General features: G+C 38.5%; 1 protein-coding gene across 5 annotated transcripts in view; it reads right to left on the reverse strand.

Moving 5' to 3' along the window:
- Positions 1-8,183: 8,183 nt before the first annotated feature.
- LOC128734337 (calpain-A-like) overlaps positions 8,184-21,771 on the reverse strand; it is a 49,732-nt gene continuing 36,144 nt past the window's right edge. For 4 of the 5 annotated variants that reach the window (XM_053828478.1, XM_053828480.1, XM_053828481.1 and 1 more), the window contains 4 exons: positions 21,336-21,477; positions 20,283-20,510; positions 8,853-9,179; positions 8,184-8,775 (listed from right to left, as the gene is read on the reverse strand). In XM_053828478.1, the coding sequence (XP_053684453.1) occupies positions 8,690-8,775; positions 8,853-9,179; positions 20,283-20,510; positions 21,336-21,477 (783 nt within the window). In that variant the 3' untranslated portion in view covers positions 8,184-8,689. The remainder of the gene's footprint in view (positions 8,776-8,852; positions 9,180-20,282; positions 20,511-21,335; positions 21,478-21,771) is intronic. The other variant, XM_053828479.1, reaches the window with a different exon arrangement.

Here is a 21,771-nt window from a genome sequence, read left to right on the forward strand (position 1 = left end):
TAAAAAAAATGCGCTATTGAAAAAGCTGCCTTATGTTAAACTATAACTAATTTTTATCATTTTCGCTACATTTGCTAATAGTTTCGAACGAGGTGTTTTACTTACAGAGACTGTAGTTTACAGAGGCGTCGAGACACTCAAAATCCGCTAAATTTTGAAACAAATCGGAGAGTACCATCATAAATAAAAGTAACTCTCCGTTTTGTTTCAAAATTTAGCGGATTTTGAGTGTCTCGGCGCCTCTGTGCTAGTAAAACTACAGTCTCTGTAGTTTTACTAGCACAGACATCATCTTGTCAGTACAGGTGCAGACAAACGTAGGTACGCTTGTTTTGCGTTAACGATACATATGCTTCCACTTTCAAGGGTTTGTTATTGGAGTTAACGTGGAGTTGAGAGTTTCGACCGCGATTCTACGAAATATTTGTGTAGTGTATAATTTTGGTAACGAAATACTTTTTAGTGAATATTTTTGTGCACGAAGTATTTGTGAACGTTTTGAAACTTATGCTAAGAGACTCAGAACTTCTCATTTCAATAGATTTGAATGGAAGACATTGTTTTAGTGTTGAGCACCCTTCCAAAGAGAATCATTGATTCATCAACCGATTGTGATGATGTGGGCTTTGCTGCCCATTGGCATGCAGTTTTTGACAAATTAAGAAGTGGACGAACCTTGTACAACTTGTCAAATTTATCGGAATCCCTTGGAGGCATTGCACGGTTGATATTAAAATATAGATTTTTCAAAATTTTCTTACAACTCTTGCATGGCATAACGAATGCAATCTCACCTGTACGATAAAACTAGTACAGTTTCTTGGCTAGTACAGATCAATGTTTGGCAGTGTCTTGTGTCTCATTAGAATGGAAATCTGTAAAAAAAGCTTTAATTTCTGTTTCAGTATTGGCTCCCATTGTCGGCTGTGCTGTTGATTTGTGTTACGATTAGTTGTATAATATCGTTTTCAAACATAATAAATAAAATGTATTTTCAAATGTGCTTCAAGCAAAATAGGCTACAGGTCTTGTGTTGCTTAAAGGATAATCTAAGACTTGCAGAAGTGTATTATCTAAGCTGACTGCAGGTATCTATTTGAATTGTAACTAAAATCTGTAACTAGGGAAAAAACTCTGAAACACTTACGCATCTGAAGACCTCGTCCAATGGTGTTTGTTTAGATATTTGAAATAACATCCCCGGAAGCTCTAGAACTAGATTTATTCGTACCGGAAATTGCAGTAACTGTCCGATACTCAGTTTCAAGTACACTCGTGTCTTTATACCGTTCCTTTTTTGAATGTGATCATTTTGCAATGTATGGAAGACTTGTAGGCCATATAATTATCTATCTTCAGAAAAAAAATCATTGGCTCCTGAGATGGTCTTTTTTGGAAAACCGATTTTTAGTTTTTAAAATACCTTTTCTTAGTGATAGAAAATAATTTTTATTTTTTTCAGTATTTTTTATGAAGTCAGAATTTTTTTTTAAAGTCACTCATAGATAATTTTTGACGTAGGACTACGTCTTACGGCAAGGTTTGGGATAGGGTGTCATTCCAGAAAACCTCTCGAAAAGTGGTCAGGTTTTGAATGGTAATAGCCTAGTGGTTTCTCGATAGATTTTTAGATAGGTCTTTTATATCGTCATATAAGCAGTATTAGTACATATTAGCAGTTTTAGTGACATCTTTTGCGTCTTCATATAAGAATTTCTTCATTCTTAAAAGAACGGTTGTTGGTAATTGATGAAACTTAGGAAACTTGGAACTTAGGGCTTTCACTCGGTTTTATTTAGTAACACAAATCCATCCATCACCAATGCTACAGTAATATGTAGCGTAAGTTTTCTTTGGGAGCAAAAGGTGAACGCCTCACTTTGCTCATTTGTTCAGAGTGAAGTTGAAATGCTCCAGTTTGTTCAACGTAAATGATGGAATGATGTTCCATGGAAAAAAGGCGGGACCGTTTTTTGTCGCTTGCTCTGGTATATAACTCGACGTAAGTCGGCGAACAGCATTATTTAATCGCTAACTGAGCTACTGCCAACACCTCATTGGCATGTCTGGACGCGACAAAGGAGGAAGCATCAAGGGCAAACGAAAGTCACGCTCGAGTCGTGCACGTCTGCAGTTCCCGGTCGGTCGTGTCCATCGGCTGCTGAGGAAAGGAAAGTATGCTGAGTTGAGCGTGTTGGAGCTGGAGCACTCGTCTCGCTGCCGTGACGGAATATCTGGCTGCTGAAGTTCTGGAATTACCAGGAAATATGCTGTTCGCGACAACAAAACAACCAGAATAATCCCACGTCACTTGCGGCTGGTCATCTGGAAAGGTATTTCATCGTGAATCATGACCAAACACGAACTGCTTCGTCGATCGCATAGCTGCTGAGGCTTTCCGGTTGGTCCGTTGCAACAAGCCGTGCCTGGTTTGCGGTTATCGGTACTCCAGTTTACCGAACAGGGAATTACGTTAAGTGCGTTAGAGCAAGCTGGAGTTATGATAATCATACAATCGGTCCTTTTAAGGGCCACACGACGATTGAAGAGTTTGTTATATTTTCTTGCGCCGTTAATACCATAATAACACAGGCAACGAACGAAAACTTGAATTTTTCGCCATTGCGGACGACCAATAAATGACGGAAATAAGTTTGCTGGTCACGGGCGACATTTTCTGCCACTTCCAAAACGTTTGCAGCTTGTGAATGTCTTTGTTTGTTTATTTATTTGTACATCAACAGGCCTTGTGGCCCAAATGATAATTTAACCTAAAAACTACGCGCTATTGAAAAAAAGCGATTTTTCAGCACGTTACGGCTGACGTCAAATTCGAAGCTGGTGTAAAAGCGGTTAAAATGGCGTTGGAGACCGGTAATCGTGCTGAAGCTGCTGTAGTTAGTCCGTCGATTCGGCACGTGTAAAAAGTGGCTATTGCGTAATGTACGACTCCGGACGTGAATATCAAGGTTTTGCAATATATACGGGCAATCCACCCGTGAGGTCAATAAATCGGAAACAATTGTTGCTCTATTTACATCGCGACGAACATGAAGGGGGTCCAGGTCGATGAGCTTACAGCGTTGTTCGTAGCTTGGCAGCTGGAAAGGGTTATTCCACGGAAGTTTCCGAAGAGCAAAACGAATGAATCTCCGCTGCACTGACTCGATTCGGCTAACTCCATTTTGATAGTATGGGCTCCAAACTGGAGCACAGTATTCAAGGTTGGAGCGGACTAATGCACAATAAAGAGCTTTCAAGCAGTAAACATCGTTGAAGTTCTTGCCGATGCGCATAATGAATCCGAGGTTTCTGCAGGCTTTGTCCACGATGTACGCGATGTGCTGTTTGAATGTAAGTTTAGAGTCGAGCAGTATCCCCAGATCCTTGACGCAGTTTTCACGACGTAATGGCGTATTTGACAGCTTGTAGTCAAAAGCGAACGGGCTCAGCTTTCTGGAAAATATGATGACTTCACACTTGTTGGGGTTAAGCAGCATTCGGTTGTCGACACACCATTTATCAAAGGTCGATAGTTCCTCCTGAAGGACAGCGGCGTCGGATAGATTTTCAACTTTTGAGTATAACTTGAGGTCGTCAGCAAACAAGAGTCGCGGACCTTTAACCAGGTAGTTGACGTCATTAAAGTAGATTAGGAATATTAAAGGACCAAGATGGCTGCCTTGTGGTATTCCAGAATGAGCAGTGAACGATCCAGAGAGACTGCCCTCAATGTTCACCTTTAAGTGGCGATCGGATAAGTATGAACGGAACCAACGCAGCAACGGACCACCTATGCCAAGCTTATCCAATTTAGCAATAGCGATTTGGTGGTTCAATTTGTCGAAAGCAGCGGAAAGATCAGTGTAAATGACATCTGTTTGCGACCGAGCATCGAAACTATTTATCACGTAGGATGTGAGAGTCAAGAGATTGGTAGTCGTGGAGCGCTTGGGCATAAATCCATGTTGGTTATCAGAGATGTACGGTTTGAAAAATGCAAATACTGGTTCAAACAGGGCGAGCTCAAACAGTTTCGAAATTGAGTTTAGAGCAGAGATTCCTCGATAGTTATCTACGTTTTTCCTATTTCCCTTTTTATGCACAGGGAACATGTAGGCCGATTTCCATGCTGAGGGAAAGACACCTGAGTTAACGGATAAGCTGAAAAGATGACTCATTGGAGCAGCGATAGCGTGGATGCATTTTTTCAGGAACACAGGTGGTATACCGTCCGGTCCAACGGCCCGAGAAAGTTTCAACTTCGCGGCGGCCGATGTAACCATCACTTCGTCGATGGTGAGGTTGTTCAATGAATGACCCAGGAAAGGAACACACTCGGTCGCTGTGGATATCTCTGCAATCGTCAAACCAAATGTCTTATTAGTATTCTGTTGTAAGCCGCAGAAAAGTTGCGCAAAATTTTCAACTTTTTGGAAACTCGCGCGTACCGTCTATCGATTACCAGAGGAAAAGCACCGAAACAGATCATGAATATTTATTTACTTTTTGGTTTAGTGTGACTTCGATTCGTTTTAATAAAATTGATTCATTCAATTCATGGATATAACTTTAAAATCGATTGAACTATCTATACCTATAAAGAAGGATTTCTGTCTGTCTGTCTGTCTGTCCGTATGTTCCTTATAGAATCGAAAACTACTAAACCAATCGGCATGAAAATATGCATGTAGAGGTTTTTTGGGGCCAGGAAAGGTTTTAGTGATGGTTAGAAACCCCTCCCCCCACTAAGAGGGGGCTCCCATACAAATGAAACACAAATTTCTGCATAACTCGACAACTAATCAAGCAAATAGAACAAAATTTGGCATGTGGGTGTTTTCGGTGACAAGAATTTATTCTATGGTAAATTGAGACCCCTCCCCTATTTATAATGGGAATTATAACTCCTCTCCTCCTTAAAAGGGGGGGCTTCCATACAAATTTCCTCATAACTCGAGAACTAATCAAGCAAATGGAACCAAATTTGGCATGTGAAGGTTTTCGAGGGCAAGAATATTTTCTATAGTAAATTAGGACCCCTCCCCACTTTAAGAGGGGGGGCTCCTGTACCAAAGAAACACAATTTTCCTCATAACTCGAGAAGTAATTAAGCAAATGGAACCAAATTTGGCATGTGGGTGTTTTTGGAGACAAAAATTTTTTCTATGATGAATTGGGACCCCTCCCCGTTTAGGAGGGGGGGGATCCTATACACATGAAATACAAATTTCCTCATAACTGAAGAACTAATCAAGCAAATGGAACAAAATTTGGCATGTGAAAGTTTTCGAGGGCAAGAATATTTTCATTGGTGAATTAGGGCCCCTTCCAGCTTTAAGAGGGGGGGCTCCTATACAAACGAAATACAAATTTCCTCATAACTCGAGAACTAATCAAGCAAATGGAACAAATTTTGGCACGTGGGTGTTTTTGGAGACAAAATTTTTTTCTATGATGAATTGGGACCCCTCCCCACTTTACTCCTATACAAATGAAATGCAAATTTCCTCATAACTCGAGAATTAATCAAGCAAATGGAACCAAATTTGGCATGTGAAAGTTTTCGAGGGCATGAATATTTTCTATGGTGAATTAGAACCCCTCCCCACTTTAAGAGGGGGGCTCCTATACAAATGAAATTCAAATTTTCGTCATAACTCGAGAACTAATCAAGCAAATAGAACCAAATTTGGCATGTGGAGGTTTCTGGATGCAAAAATATTTTCTATGGTGAATTAGGACCCCTCCCAACTTTAGGAGGGGGGGATCTCATACAAATGAAATTCAAATTTCCTCATAACTCGAGAACTAATCAAGCAAATGGAACCAAATTTTACATGTGGGTGTTATTAGAGACAACATTTTTTTATATGATGAATTGGGACCCCTCCCCACTTTAGGAAGGGGGGCTCCCATACAAATGAAATACAAATTTCCTCATAACTCGAGAATTAATCAAGCAAATGAAACCAAATTTGGCATGTGAAAGTTTTCGAGGGCAAGAATATTTTCTATGGTGAATTAGAACCCCTTCCCACTTTAAGAGGGGGGGCTCCTATACAAACGAAATACAAATTTCCCCATAACTCGAGAACTAATCAAACAAATGGAACCAAATTTGGCACGTGGGTGTTTTTGGAGACAAAATTTTTTTCTATGATGAATTGGATCTCCTCCCCACTTTAGGAGGGGGGGCTCCTATACAAATGAAATACAAATTTCCTCATAACTCTAGAACTAATCAAGCAAATGCAACCAAATTTAGCAAGTGGGTGTTTTTGTAGACAAGAACATTTTCTATGGTGAATTAGGACCCCTCCCCACTTTAAGAGGGGGGGGGCTCCTATACAAATGAAAAACAAATTTCCTCATAACTCGAGAACTAATCAAGCAAATGGAACCAAATTTGACATGTAAGTGGTTTTGGAGGCAAGATTTTTTTTCTATGGTGAATTGAGACCCCTCTCTTCTTTAGAAAGCGAGTTATGGCCCATCTCCCCTTTAAGAGGGTGGGCTTCCATACAAATGAAATGCAAATTTCATCTTATCTCGAGAACTAATCAATCAAATGGAACCAAATTTGGCATGTGGGAGATTTTGGAGTCTTGAATTTATTTTACGATAGTTAGAGACCTCTCACCCCTGTGGTAGGGGGATATGGACTCTCATACAAATAAAACAGAAATTTTTGCGAAACTCAAAAACTAATCGAACTCGAGAAATTCGAGACTCTTCCATAAAACATTAGTCAATACAAGACCACAAAAACTATCTATAGTAACACTAGATCATTCAGGACGAGACGGTCGCGAGTGTTGCCGGTGACCCGCCGTCGGAAGCGCCGCCCACTGGGGGGCTTGCAAAACTCGAGATTGTGACAAAGATCATCCGAGATTCATGATTTATGTACAACACAGGTTAATTTGTGGCAATACGAAGTTTGTCGGGTCAGCTAGTGTGAAATAAAACTTATAGGCTTACAAAATGGTGCGAAAAAGTTGACAAAATATTATTGTCACTAATAAATATTTTCAATATTCGATTTATCTGGATATTTTTTGAATTTTTTTTCTACCATAAATCAGTTGCATTGCAAGCGTTGTGCAATTTTGCGGTGGTTTCGCTTGCCGGTTAATACGATAAATTGCAATATTTACAAATTTTGCTGGACTCGGTGCGATAGGAAAATTTGCTGCGGTCATTGTGAAGCAAATATTGTAATTACCCAGCAGGGTGGTGGCGAAAACATAGTAAACAAATTTATCACAAACTCAAAAAAAAAGTTTTGTAGAAATTATGAGTAACGGTGAAAAAATATGTAATTAAGTATTGTGAATTGACCAATTTGCATTGATATTATTTTTTAAATAACGCTTATAAAACAAAGTCTGTGTGTCTAGAGAACGACTTAAATTTCTGCCTTCGGTGAATAATAACAATAACGGTTCAAACAATCAAAAACGTTTACTGACATTTGGTCAATTTTTCCTCGTCAACCATAACCCTGTTATCGATACCTTTCTTGTTCTCTATATCGATTCTGCCTGTCGTAAATTAGTCCGCGCAGTGCTATATAAATGCTATTTCCTTCGGAAAGTAATCACATAATGCTTAAGTTTGCTCTAGTTACAGGAATGAAGGAGTTTTACTGATAAGATTTAAGTTAGTTAATAAGACTATCGGTAACAAAAAGTTTCATACTCAGTCGAAAATATATTTATAGGAAAATAGATCGTCACTAGGATCCGACGGTGTAGCAATGAAGGATAGAAAAACATTAGCGACAGATGATGAATTAATCCTTCAGAATTGGCAAAAATTCAAAAATATACAAAAAGGTGAGTGTAAGTGTTGCCATACGTAATGCAACTTAATCTTTTTTGTGTTCACTTACAGACTGTTGTTACTGCATCGTTGATCATCGAAATCAAGTGCGGTTTACGATGAAAACAAAAACGCTAAGCGTAAAAGACAAACTGTCTTTTCCAATTATTGTTTTCATTTCTATTATTTCGTTTATAATAATATTGTAGTAAGAATCTGTAATGGTTTTAGTAAAAAAATAAAATTACAAAAGATAATAAAACATTGTTAAAAATGGTGAAATACGAGTTATTGTTAAGTAAAAAGAAGGTACGTGATATCTTCTCACTTGTAGGTTAACATATTTTCGACACGAACACAGATTTATTAGCTGTCGATCAAAAAATATAATTTAGAGTAATCGTAAATAGTTTCGAGTTTGTATTTAGTTTATCTGTTTCCGATTGACGGATTTTTCTTTAAAAGCACTTCAACGATTTCGAACACGCGTTCCTTCATAAAAGTGAATAATAATTTATAATCGTTTCATACATGTTCAAAATTGCAATTCGCGACAGTGGTGCGGTGCAAAACTTATTTACACTAGCAGAGATTAAATAACATTTAAAATACACCGATGCTTACTGATAAGTGGTAAAAACAGAAAAAAATAATTAATACAAAATAACATGGATAGAACTAGACGGGTTGTTCATATTATTTTATCTTGCTGATGGGCGGAGGGAAATGCGTTCTGTTTGTTTTTGCAAATTTTGTTTTGTCGGTTAACAACTAAATTTTCAACAATCATTTACAGTAGGTAAATAGTCATAAGTTGGAAGATTGTTGACGGTACATTTCAGAGCCAGAGGCGATCGGCACATTACGAGTATAACGTTTTCTCGACCCATTCGTCCATACTGAAGGTGGCCATGTTGGTTCCCTCGGTATCTCGTTCTTTGAAGATTTCTATCGGATCAGCAAAGAAAAACACACACAAAAATGATTTCAGCGTTCTTCAATACACGACTCCTGGAAAAACTTACCGATCATGGTTTTAATCTTAACGGCACACATAATGAAATCGTCGAACGCTATCGAGCCATCCCGGGAACCGTACCGATGCACCAGCCCGTTGAGGATTCGATTGTTCAGATGGTAGCCGGCCGAATTGAGCGCTTGCCGCAGCTCGAACGAACTTAGCCGCCCGGTCCGGTCGCCGTCGTACAGTTTGAATACCGCCTTCCAGTTGGCGATGTCCGTCAGCAGCGTTTGGAACTCTTCGAACCCGAGCTTGCCGGACTGATCCACGTCCAGCATGGCAACCATCGAGCGGCATACGTCCTTCGAGAAACCGGTTCCCACTTGATCCACTAAAGGCAGAGAGGGTAGAGAAAAAAAACGATAATAGGGAATTATTGATATGGCAACAAATGGGTACTCCGGAGGAAACTTTTTGTTATCCTAAGCATTGTAATGATTTAAGCACAGAAACTGGACTTTATGTCGAGATCAACTAACCTTGGAATACAGAAACCAGCTTAATCTTACGCTGACGTGACAGAAGCATATTTTAGTTACTGAAGAAAACTTTTTGGGAAAATTAGGAACAAATTCAATGATAATAAAAATCGTATTCAATCATGTTCTAAAAAAATTGAGGTGAATATTGCGGGGAGATTTTTACCCATCAACGTCTTTGTTGTTCATTTGTTACTTATTGTTATTTACAGTGAAGTTTTCAAAATCAGCATTTCCTAAGCATTGGTATATTTGGTACCGCCATCCGGGGTGAGATTGTGCCAAAAACCAAAAATGTTTATTTGTGAAAATTTATTATGTCTATAGAAACAGGTGACATAAATTCAAAATGATGATGAAAATAACATATTTATTCATAACTTAGAATGGAACACGGATAATATTAGCAAATTATTTAGCCTAAACAGGGTTTCAAAGTTCGCGATCAAAAATACGCGGAAAAAACGCTTGTAATAAATGGCCCGCATAAACTAACCCAAACAAGAAATCGCATCAACTTGCTATCTTGAAGGTATATAAACTGATCATTTACAATGTATGGAAAGGTTATTATGCGTTGGATAAGTTTTGATTACGAAAATAATATTTTTCGAAACTTTGTACTTTTCAAGCTTCACGGAGGTGAGATTGTGCCAAGCCATAATGATCGATCCAATTTGTGGATTTCACATACACAACAAAAATACGTCAGAATACACCAGTCCACTCACATTCTTTACTATTGAGCACAATATTTTGACAGATTAGATTGCATCATCCATTTTGGAGCAAACAGCATCATAGGTCTGCTAACTAATTTAAACTAATTTTTACTTTTTCTCTGGAAATTTCAGATACTTTGAATAAACACTCTAATATAGGACGAATATATTATACCGTGTATAAACTGCTAGTTTTGAGGAGGGGGAGGAGGTGGGATAGGCCACATGTTTTGCGGCCGCGGGTTCTCGAACGAAGTAATGGTTACTTTTGAAATAGGTATGCCCCCTTAGGATACACCTCTTCATATATCTCCCCCTTGTTAACCCTAGAAACGCTATTGGCTATATAAAGGCTGTCCATTGACTACGAACTCATTTTTAGTTATTTCAGACCTCTCCGGGTTATTTTCGTTAATACTTTTTGTATGATGCGTTGTTTTTGGTCGACCCCCTGCCCCTAATAGTCCACTTAGTTCAGGATGGCTAGGATGGCTCCATGTGAAGTACTTTATACTTATATTTATGAGTATTGTTTATAAACATGCTAATGTTCACTGTGTAGGTTTTTAGCCTAACTTTATGTTTTTGGCACAATGTCACCCCCTAGAAGGGGTGAGATTGTGCCAAAGTTCATGCACTTCCAGTAAAATTAGGTTTTATTGTAACTAAACCATCTCTACGGTAGTTGTTAATTGAACAATTTAGGATATATATACAGGTTTGAAATCAACTTAGTTCCTAAATTGTGTGTATACTGAGCTAAAGACCAAAAATATATGCTTTTTTGGCACAATCTCGCCCCGGATGACGGTATTTTAAAAGAGATTGCATTTAATGAAATGTTTCAGAACGATCAAGCTTTATAGGCATTTACATCAAAATCACAATAGAACAAAATAGTGATCGCAGTGATAGGGTCCATTCAGAAAAAAAGAATTAACATGCTTGAATAATTTTCGTCATTTCCCACAATAATTTTAAAGGGTTGTTCTGGTTTAGTAGATATTCAATAAACTACCCAAGTAACATTTTGGGTTTTATTACACTCATATGATGGCATTTAAGACCAAAATTAGTCATGAAGACCGCCATAAGAGTACAATAAAACTTGCATTGTTGCTTGGGTATGTTGAATTTATGTCATAAAAGTATCATTTGCTTTTTGATTCGGCAACTACGGTAACGGTCATAAAACTAAAACTGCAGGAAAAAAATTTCACACAGACACCCAACGATGTTTACAGAGAATTAAACATACATAACCATTGTAGCTCTGTTAGTATTAGTGCCACATACGTTTTACATAGGCTACTGGGATTGTGTGCTTATTGCGTCTATCGAAAACACGTGTTGAAAACAAGTTAACAAGTTACTATAACCATATTGGGTGTTGCAAGGTCCAACGGTTCTAACAGTTTTTGAAAATTTACTCGTTCAGATAGCGTAAAAATGCACAGAGAAATTTGTTTTGATTGAGAAATAAAAGAAAATGATTTCTTCCTATAAGGATTTGGGATCAATAAATCGGATAAAGTAGTAAGAAAATATTTGAAGGGATCCAGAAAACTGTGCTGCAACCAACCGAAAGTCATAAAACCGAAGTTGTCAGTGAAGAGTCAACGATCCATTGTAAAATTGCCTTTCTTTCCATCTAATTTCACCATCTCACTATCGAAAATCAGGACTGCGTCGAATCTGTCACTTAGCATGAAAACAGTTCATAAGATTTTGTACGCCAGCCACAATATTATTCGATATGAAATGAACAAACTTCTACCTACATTTAACTCATATTCATGAAAAACGTTAGAAATTCGCTAACATGGCACACCCTTGGAACTTAGCAAACCGGTTTCGTCGAAGGTCTACAGATTAAATATCTACATTGCGGCATATTCTTCGAAAGGGCCGTGAATACAGAGTTTTCACGCACTATTTGTTCGTTAACTTCAAAGCTGCATATGATACCATCGACCGTGGCTATGAAAAATAAAATCATGAATGAGAACAGCTTCCCCAGGAAGCTCATCAAACTGATTCAGACTACGATGGATGGTACTCAGTGTTGTGTTCGGATATCGGGTTGATTGTCGAGTTCATTCGAATCCTAGTTTTTGACGAAGGGTTACGTCGTTGTTTACTATACTGGGTAGGGCTATGTGAAAACGAAAATAGAAATGTAACGTTTGAATGAAAGATTTCAAATGCTTATAACTTCTATACTACTGAACAAAACATAACAGTTAATATGTCGTTGGAAAGATAAAATATCCAGCAATTTTATAGTAACATACATATTTATAATAGTCTTTCATACGCTTAATAGTGAAAATGATTGTAAAAATAAGGTCAAATTTCCTTAACATGGAAGGATAGCGGTAAGTACGAATGACAAGCGGGAGCAGACTGCAGTGATAGCTGCTAGTAAAATCTTTTCGGTGCAGGATACAATGAATCGATGCCGATAACGTACATGCCTGTTGCCATCAGGGATGTGAAATTGTCAAAATTTCCATCGATCGCGACAACTCTGAAGTAGCCTTCATATCGAAAATAACAGCTAGTAATATCTTGGAAATTAAATAAAAAGATAAAAGTCTTTTTATTTAATTTTCAGGTTTCGTATTCTTCTAAGACGCTCCAAAAACTTCAGCTAGTAATAGTTAAATTATTGCTAATAGGCTGTGTGTAAATGCTTCCTGATTAGTTTCAGTTGTTTTAAGATGAATCAATCAGTAAGTAGGTACTAGGGCTAAAAGTACCAGAACCAATAAGTGGGACATGGACCCACTGAATGGTTGCTATTCATACCAAAAGGGAAGACATTCGACTGGCACTGCATATTTGGCTTTGATGTTATTTGTAACCAATGCACTATGGTCCAGAAAGCGATTTAGGCTATATCTTATTACCTCATGTAGATAAAGCAAAATAGTCTTCTGGAAAAATATCACTCTCTTACGTATAATAAATTTTGTAGAACATCATATTAAGCTACCTGTTGAGATAAATGAGTTATAAGAGGAAATATGATTTTACGGGTCGCCCATAAACAAAGCTCCACTGCTGAAAATACTGCTGAAGAGTTAGAAATTTGATATGTTCAGAAAAGTTATGTTGAAATTAATTTATTTTTAATGTTTTGAAGCTAAAATGAAAACAAACTTATTTGAAAAATTATTACTTGAATTGCTGTTACAGTATTATCTGAACATTGGACGACACCTACAAAAGATGCATCATGTTTTCATTCAAAAAGTTGCCGAAGACTTCGTTGAGCTAGAATATCTCGTTTAGGCGCAATCATTTTTGTCCGTCTAAAATTGCTTTCTGGACCATAGTGCAATGGCCCTTTTCAGGGCCACCAACAAATTAAATGAAGGTTAAATAAAATTTTTCGTAATCTGCACTTCACATTTATAATTTCAAATTAACTTTCTTGTGAAAATGTTTAGTTTATCGTACCTAAAACGCTAAATATATGTTACTTTTGTGGCTTTCCCTTCAAAATACTAAGTTACAACACTGTAAAATTCCCTAAAACAATTTTGCCGTTGCTGATACATCGAAGAGGTATGTTCAACTGAAAGAGAATTATTACTTTTACTTGATGTTGAAGGCCACCAAGCCGGATTGATGAATGATATTTACATTTATCTTGAAACATTTACTAGGAGCTCGAATGTCATGATAATTATGTGCCTTCCGGGACGGCATTGTGGCTAATTCACTCACCAACAAGAAACGAACGAAGATCTGAACCTTACGAGCGGTTTCCGTAGCGCATCTGCTCACTGTTTTAACGAACCAAGCTGGAAGCGATAGATACTTATGAATATACATATGCCGGAAATGCAGTCTGCATTAGTCCTTGCTCTAATGATCTGACATAAAGGAATACTTCATCGAGTAAAACATGTTATCAATACAATACAATATAATGTTAACATAGGCCTACGTCACCCTTTCGTACAACCCTTATGGCTGTATACTTTGTAGTTTTTTCTCTGCAAGACGCTTCGACCAAGGAGCATATGCCGCTCCACAAAGCTGACGACTATGGACTTGAGACAGTAGCTTTGCGTACGGAAGACATCCGTTAACTTGCCGTACTTCAACAAAAGGTGCTGCGGAGTACAAACGGAAAGCAGAGAGTTACGCAAGTGTGTGAGCCCCGACCTTGAAGAGATTCCCATCCTCATCTGGCGAAAGTCAGGGGACTATAATGGGCCGACTACGTGGCAATGATGCCGGACAACTGTGCTGTACAATGACATTGACATCTGTTCTCTTCAAGAATTCATCCGGCACCAGACACAAAGGGGCCGAGACGCTAAACGAATTTGTGACGAGTATATCAGGACAGATTATACCTACTGTAAATTCCAAACTGTTGTGAACACAGTTTTCATATTGTCAATTCAAAACTAGAAGTGAAGGCCGAGACAAAATGTCGGATCGCTCTCTCGTAGAATGGAAGATCCGCGCCCGACTATTTAGCGTTTCTAAATCAAATCCATCGAGGGAGATAAAAGTAAACATCCAGCGCCTATCAACAGAAGAAGCAGCTGCAAATTACTCGCTCTAGGTTGCTGAGCGGGACAATAAGCCAGTTGAGAAGGCACTGAATGAATAGTTTACCACTACGCGAAAGGCGCTGGACACGACTGCAGTGGTCACCCAAGTTCAGGAAATCGTGCGAAATTCCAAAGCCAGTAAGTTTTACTCGAAGTTTATTAAAGTTTTATTGCGGAATTAATCATTACCTTTGGTTTTAATACGATATTACGCAATATCAGGAGGATGCGAGTCAAAACACCCTTATAGCTATAAAACCATAATAAAACGGTTAATAAAGCAAATTTATTGTGGTTGCTTATATTGCCATACTTCAGTATTTTGTTTTAGTTAACAAAACGTCATCAAAGCAAAGTGTTTTGCACAAAGAAAGTTATTATCAATTGATTTTCCTGCTACAGGAAGCAACTAAAATGATTTCCAACCAGTTTCCGAAAATTCATATCAATATACACGATAATAATTTAATGCGCATATGCAGCAAACCAAACCGGAGATTTATTTAAATTTATTAAATATTCCATGGGTTATTTTATTATGGTCGCTATAAACCAAATCGATCAGGATGATCTGACACTAAAACTTCAACTTTTCAGCTCACGGATGTATTGTAAGTTGACAAAGCTGTCGGACTGATTTATTAAATTATGGCGGTGGCTGTCAAGTTGTCAGCGAAAGCTTAATCAGTTTTATTGTTTTTTTCAGCGGAGCGACTACTAGAGCTTATAACCTGATCCTTAAAGAGGTTATAAAAACCTCCAAGAGTGGACCACTTGTTCGGAAGGCAGTTTTATGGTGGTCATCAGAAAGTATTAGAGGTTTTATGATATCGGCTATGAAAACCACTAGAGGAACGTAATAAAACCTAGAATTGTTACTTGGGACGTTGGCTACAGTTGTGACATAAGTCAGTGCAGAACGAGATATCGAAATGCTAGAGCAGCCGTAAAGAGACTCGCGGAAAGTTAGATCAACACTATAAACTTCTTCTTGCGGAGACGCGGGATTATTTCTGCAGGTACGATGCGTGGAGCTACTGTAAAGAGATCAACAGTATCAACAATGGGACCGTACCAATCCTCGTTATGTGAAATCCTTACTAGCACGCCAGGATTCCTGCTTTTAGAATCTCGGGGAGTCCTATTTCATAGGGAACGTGATTCCTTAACCGAGTTAAAGCTATCCCGGGGATTCAACTGTTGGATTCTCATATAAGAATCCTGGTTATATAAGCAATGCATTCTGTACGACTGATCTGCAGAATTCATCGACATGATTCCTGTGCGAGGAATCTCAGAGACTCTGTGCGAAACTTTTTGGTTCGTCCGGGATGTCAGATAAAGGAACCAGATTGCGAATAAATTGGAGATGGCCAAACGATGGCGACAATATGGTGCTGTTGAATAGCGAGGGAAATGAAGTTGAAAGTAGCAGAGTTAGAGATCGAGAATTGCAGGTAAGATGTAGTAGCCCTAGTAGCAAAGTTGTTACAAATTAGTTGTGGCAACTGACATGTGACTAATTACAGTCATAAATGCGTTGCTGCAACTAAAAGTTTCTTCTTCTTTCAACCGAGTTTCGGCAGTATTTGATTTTAATTTATCACAACGAGTGTTACGTTCGAGTTTTGTCTCTATGTTTCGACGTTTTATGTATTAGTTATTAAGGTCCATTAGGGCAAGTCTTGCCTGTTGGTAATAAATTTGAAATTTGAAATTTAAAAGTGCCAAATGTGTGCTGCGTGGGGATGCACCAACCTTGCTTGAGATGCAGGAAGCAGTGAATGGGCTGAAGAAGAGTAAGGCAACAGAGGAGGACCAGGAGAGCACATCCACCGGGCTTTTGAAAGACGCAAGCCTTGTGAATTCACTAAACCGACCAGGTAGCTTCGAGGTACGATGCTGGTACCTCGGCTGGGGAGTGTTGCTTTAGTCAGCAAGATCCTTGCACTAGCGTAATTGTCCTGTACTCTAATAATCGGCTGTAAAGTCTATAGATCCAGTCTTAAGGACGCCCAAGGCCGCCTTTCGTAATCCACTGGATCATCCTAAAGGCATGGAACTACGAAGAATTACTTCAATTCGCGAGACCATTATGTTCTGTTTACAAGAAAGACCTTCGTCTAGACTGTAGTAGCCACTGAGGGTTATAACTTTCCTCAATTCTGCACGTGAAATTCTCATCTCATCTTGTACCACACACTGTGGCTGATGCAGAGAACTTATATTAGCGAAAATCAGTGTGATTTTCAGAAGGAACGGTTTCACAACGAACCAAAGTTTACCTTGCGACAAATCCTCGATAAATTTCGAGAATTTAACCTGCAGATCCAATATCTGTTTACAAACTTTAAGGTAGCGAATGATTCAGCAGAACTAGACGTGTCACCTTTGATGATTTTGCATTAATAAGATTGCTGACTGGTACGTAACGTACATTGAAGCTAGACTTCTTAAGAGAGAAGTTGCGAGAATTTCACACATCATCATGCGAGAATTCCACACAGGCAAACAATTTAGTTACGAATTAGTTTCGAAGTGTTGGGAATTAGTTTCGAAGTTTTGGGAAAACAAAAGTAATGAATGAAAAATCCGTTCATTGCTGTACGCTGGGCTTGAGCGAACACCTGTGGAGAGTGCCCACAACAAAATGAATGAGAATCATCATCGGGGAAGTAAAATCACACATCTGGAGGAAGGAATTCTCCAGTCCTGTCATTGGCAGACATATCCTTCAATTGTCAACCAATGATAAAAGGTCTGACGCTTATAAATTTTCAGGTCCTTCGTCGGCCGGTACCAAGCTAGTTTTCGTGAGGGTCTTCCCATGGATCAGAAGTTTACCCTGCGTCAATTACTAGACATGTTCCGGGAGTGCAACGTGCAGACTCATCATCTGTTTGTGGACTTCAAGGCGGCGTTCGATTTAGTCAAACGAACGTATATGGTTGCTGGCAGGAAACGTGGGAGTCCGAAAGGTGTTGATGCCAAGGTGGAGGTGGATGGGGAACGATATGAAGTAGTTGAACAATTCGTATGTGTCGTGATGTGTGACAACGATGTTAGCCACGTAATAAAACGACGAACTGCAGGGCGAAATGGGCTTTCTACGAATTACTTAACCAACTCGAATGCCGTAGCACAATGTACAATGTGGCAAGCTGCAGTGGAGTGGGCACGTAGCAAAATGTCCGATAAAAGAGTAGTGAAAACTATATTCAGCAAAAAACCAGGCAGAGACCGTAGAATTCGGGCAAACCCCGCACCCGAACCCGATAGATGTGCATTGTCGAGGACGATGCACGTTCAATTGGTATTCGAGGGGATTTGAGAACGGTAGCCCAGGACTGACAGTCGACTAGAGGACCATAATTCGTTCGGCGCAGGCAGGATCGATAACGGGCTGTCACCACTAAAGTGAAATAAGTATAAGTTTTTGTCTGATTGGTTACGAAACTAGAGATAGGTATGTTGCTGCTTCGTCGTAATTGTCTATTCCCGTTCTATCCAACACAAATTATTAAAAATATCAGCATTTTTATGACACACAATGTAATACTAGTTATTCCTTAATACTTTAGTTTGTTGTGTATCATACCCGATCAATCAAAGTGAGCTGAGATCTATTTAAATACTTTTAATCATTAAAGAAGTCCTACCAGCCAAAATTTCCTACTTGTTTACGTGCGACGAAGAAGAAAATGTCTACTAATCGTTATAATTTCCGTCATTCATAAATGAAAATAACTCACGCAAGGCATTGTCGTTATTCTATAGCCTGGAAAACTTGCCTGAGCTGCAGAAATTTTGCAGAATAACATTTGTCATGCCGTCCTACACAAATACATGCGCGTTAGCTTTGTAAACATTGTTGTGATTTGTAGTTCGGACGGTGAAAAATTTTGATGGACGGATTTTAAAACGGTACGCCGAATTTAAGAAATAAGGTCAGTTGCATAATTTTAACAATACGCTTTAATAATCGCTTTTCAGTAATTTCAAAGTTCACGGATCGGAAGGTAAGTGTGTTTTAGTCAAATCAGTACAAGAACTTTTGGAGTATTCATTAAATCCATCCAATAAATGATGAAAATTAGAATGGCTTTACTTACTACGACGGGAATTAGAAATAAACCCTAGCATAAAATAGCATTTCAATTTTTAAAACAAAGAAGCAATATCCCCAGTAAATTTTTGCCCCACGCTTATCTGACCAAAATAGTATATTTTTATGCTATAAACACATAGTACTGATCTACGGTATACCTAGTTTCTCCCTTTTACTGCAATGTTAGTAAGCAAAAAGTAAGCGGAAGAAATAAAGCAATAAATTGAAAAAAGCAAAAGCGAAACAGTCAAACAAATAAAAGCAATAAGTTCATAAACAATATTTAAAAAAAAGAAACATAAAAATATCAAAATTTTATACTTCAGGTGCAGACGGAATGTTTAAGAAATAGTTCAAGTTCTAGATAACTAATCGATAGTAAAACGAAAATATGATAGAACACCTATAACTATAGCATAGCATAGCATAGACAACTGTACACACCATGTAGAATACCTATAACTATATGCCTAAATATAGAAAAATAGGTATGAAATTCGACAAGGCAAGGATAAATTAGAGATTTCGTGTAGTGAACGATTATGATAGCCTAAAGAAACCAACCAAATTTGCAACAATTCGTGCAACAATGTAACAACAAATCAATTTCGCGCATAAATGTTTAGTCTGATGACTTAACTCCACACTTAACTCCAACTCTCTCAGCTACATTAACATCTTATTTGACATTTTAAGAAGAACAAGAGCAATAGCAGTTATTTTTGAGTAGGACTAACTATGGGCTGAAAGTAAGTTTACAAAAGAATGAAGCATAGAACCTGTGAAGATATATTTTTTTTTTTGAAACGATGGTTCTACAATTGATGAAGGGACGGTAGGGGAACGAAATGAAAATTTTGGTGAAGGAGGGGGAAGAGCGGAAAGAAAGGGGGGGGGGGGGGGGTATATTCATTTCGTTCCCCTACCGTCCCTTCATCAATTGTAGAACCATCGTTTCAAAAAAAAAATATTAATATATGTATGACCTCATTCCAAGGTCAAGACTAAAATCTTGAGATTAGTCTGTGAAGATATGTCAAACGTGCCTAGAAACCGTGCTTTTTCAAATTGCTGCAAGATACAGTTGAAACTAGGACTCCGAAATATTGACATTTAGTCGCAATTTCTTCATCTAAATTGACCATTAATATTGCTTTTTACAATATTTTCGTTGTCATAAGATTATACAAATAGAGAGCAAATCCAATTGATCTAATTTACGGATCCGAAGCAGAAGCCAATAATGTTAAATTTATCTGCTTTGTGGTTGAAGCAGATATTTCTAGCCGTAACGAGCACAATTTTGAACAATTTTCAAACAACAATCATTTCGATTTCATATTCTTAGGGGATAGTTTTTAGACACAAAGTTTGCCTTTATTGTTTTAGTACCGCGGTAGTGCTAGTTGCATGATTCATAAGCAAAACGAAGTTCAGATCACATAAACACAAATTTCGTGATTTCTTTGTACTATTACACTTTCCCAACAAAAAAAAATCAACCTGAAAGTAGACAAAACGTAAAAAATTAGCAAAAAAATCTCTCACCGTGTTGGATGGGAATAATTTCATTCTGTACATTCGTGCTGGTATCCGCCGGTCCACCGCTGGAGACACCGAACGCTTCCGCCAGGGGTGTGTCCTTGCACAGAAGACCACACAACTGAGCCAGCAGGCCACCGTTCGTGTCTTCACCACCTCCGTCGTAGTTGGCCGCATTTTGTTGGCTCGCGTGTGCCTTGTTCAGTCCGTTCATCGACGACGATTTGGGTAGATCTGTTCGGGTTACAATACTCACGTGGGTCACGGTTGTGTGGTGTGCGGATGTTCCAGCCGAGGTTGTTGTTGATGTTGTCGAAAACGCGTGCGTATTTGTGTGTAGTGTTTTTGGGAAGATGGGGTAGTTGGGATGGATGGGTTCGGTTGGTTTTTGGTTGAGAATAATTCAGAAAATTTGTTTTTTTGACGATCATAAAATCAACATATTACGCATGGGAAAAGAGAAAGATAGTGGGAAATTTTCATGAGATTCTAGTTCAACTAGTTGGATGAAAGGATAACATAAAACAAATTATACTACAATACGACGCATGATTAACCAATTGCCGAACCAGGACAAAACACGGTTTGACGGGGACGACGAGTAACTTTCATAAACGTAATTTGCAATGCATAGGATTTGCTTGATGGAAGTTTCTGGTTTCTTGCAGGTTAGAGTATTAGTGAAGTTAATTTTGTCTATACAAAAAAATAATTTGGCCAATGACACATGGTACGGTATGATTAGTTTGTTTTTACAGAATACTGTACTAAAGTTAATCCATTTACGACAAAAAATCACATCGAGATCATGGCTACCAGTTCTAATAACCATAACTAACTGTTTCAGAAAACCTTTTGGAAATACTCTATCCTATTGGAAAGGGAATTTAAAAATAACTAGCAGTTAAGAAACTTTACTAAGAAGTGCAACGAAATAAATAGTAACTGTAACGTAACATACGAACATCCCACAGTGGTATTTGAGTGCATTTTTAGAACCACGGTAAAAGACTAAATCATCCCGTTTTATCAAATAATGCAGAAGTTTGCGGTACTCACCATCACGGAACGAGTGGTCCAGGATGCGCTTCAGTTCCATCCAGTCGACCTCACCATCAGCACCGGCCACGTCCAGAAACAGACGTTCCATGGCCTGGCGCTGTGGCGAGGGTTGCGACGGAATCGGAACGTCGGGTGCGATCTGTAAGATAAGCAAAGCAGCGGAAATGAGTTGATTAGAAATTTGTGCTTCGAAACAAAACAGGAACGAGAAATAAATATAGCTCGAAATCCATGCGAGGAATTAGAATAAATCAAAGAGGGATAACGAACTGGACTTACGTATCCATCGAAACCATCATGACCGTGGTTGGCCTGATAAGCAAAAATTGATTAGCGTTTGTTTTAGGCCGCATCATTTGTAATTATTTGTATTAAAAGCAGGTCACAAAAATCATACTAAATGACACCTTTTTGGCGGTCAAGTGCGGGGAGA

Source organism: Sabethes cyaneus, chromosome 2, assembly GCF_943734655.1.
Source record: "Sabethes cyaneus chromosome 2, idSabCyanKW18_F2, whole genome shotgun sequence".
Taxonomy (NCBI): Eukaryota; Metazoa; Arthropoda; class Insecta; order Diptera; family Culicidae; genus Sabethes; species Sabethes cyaneus.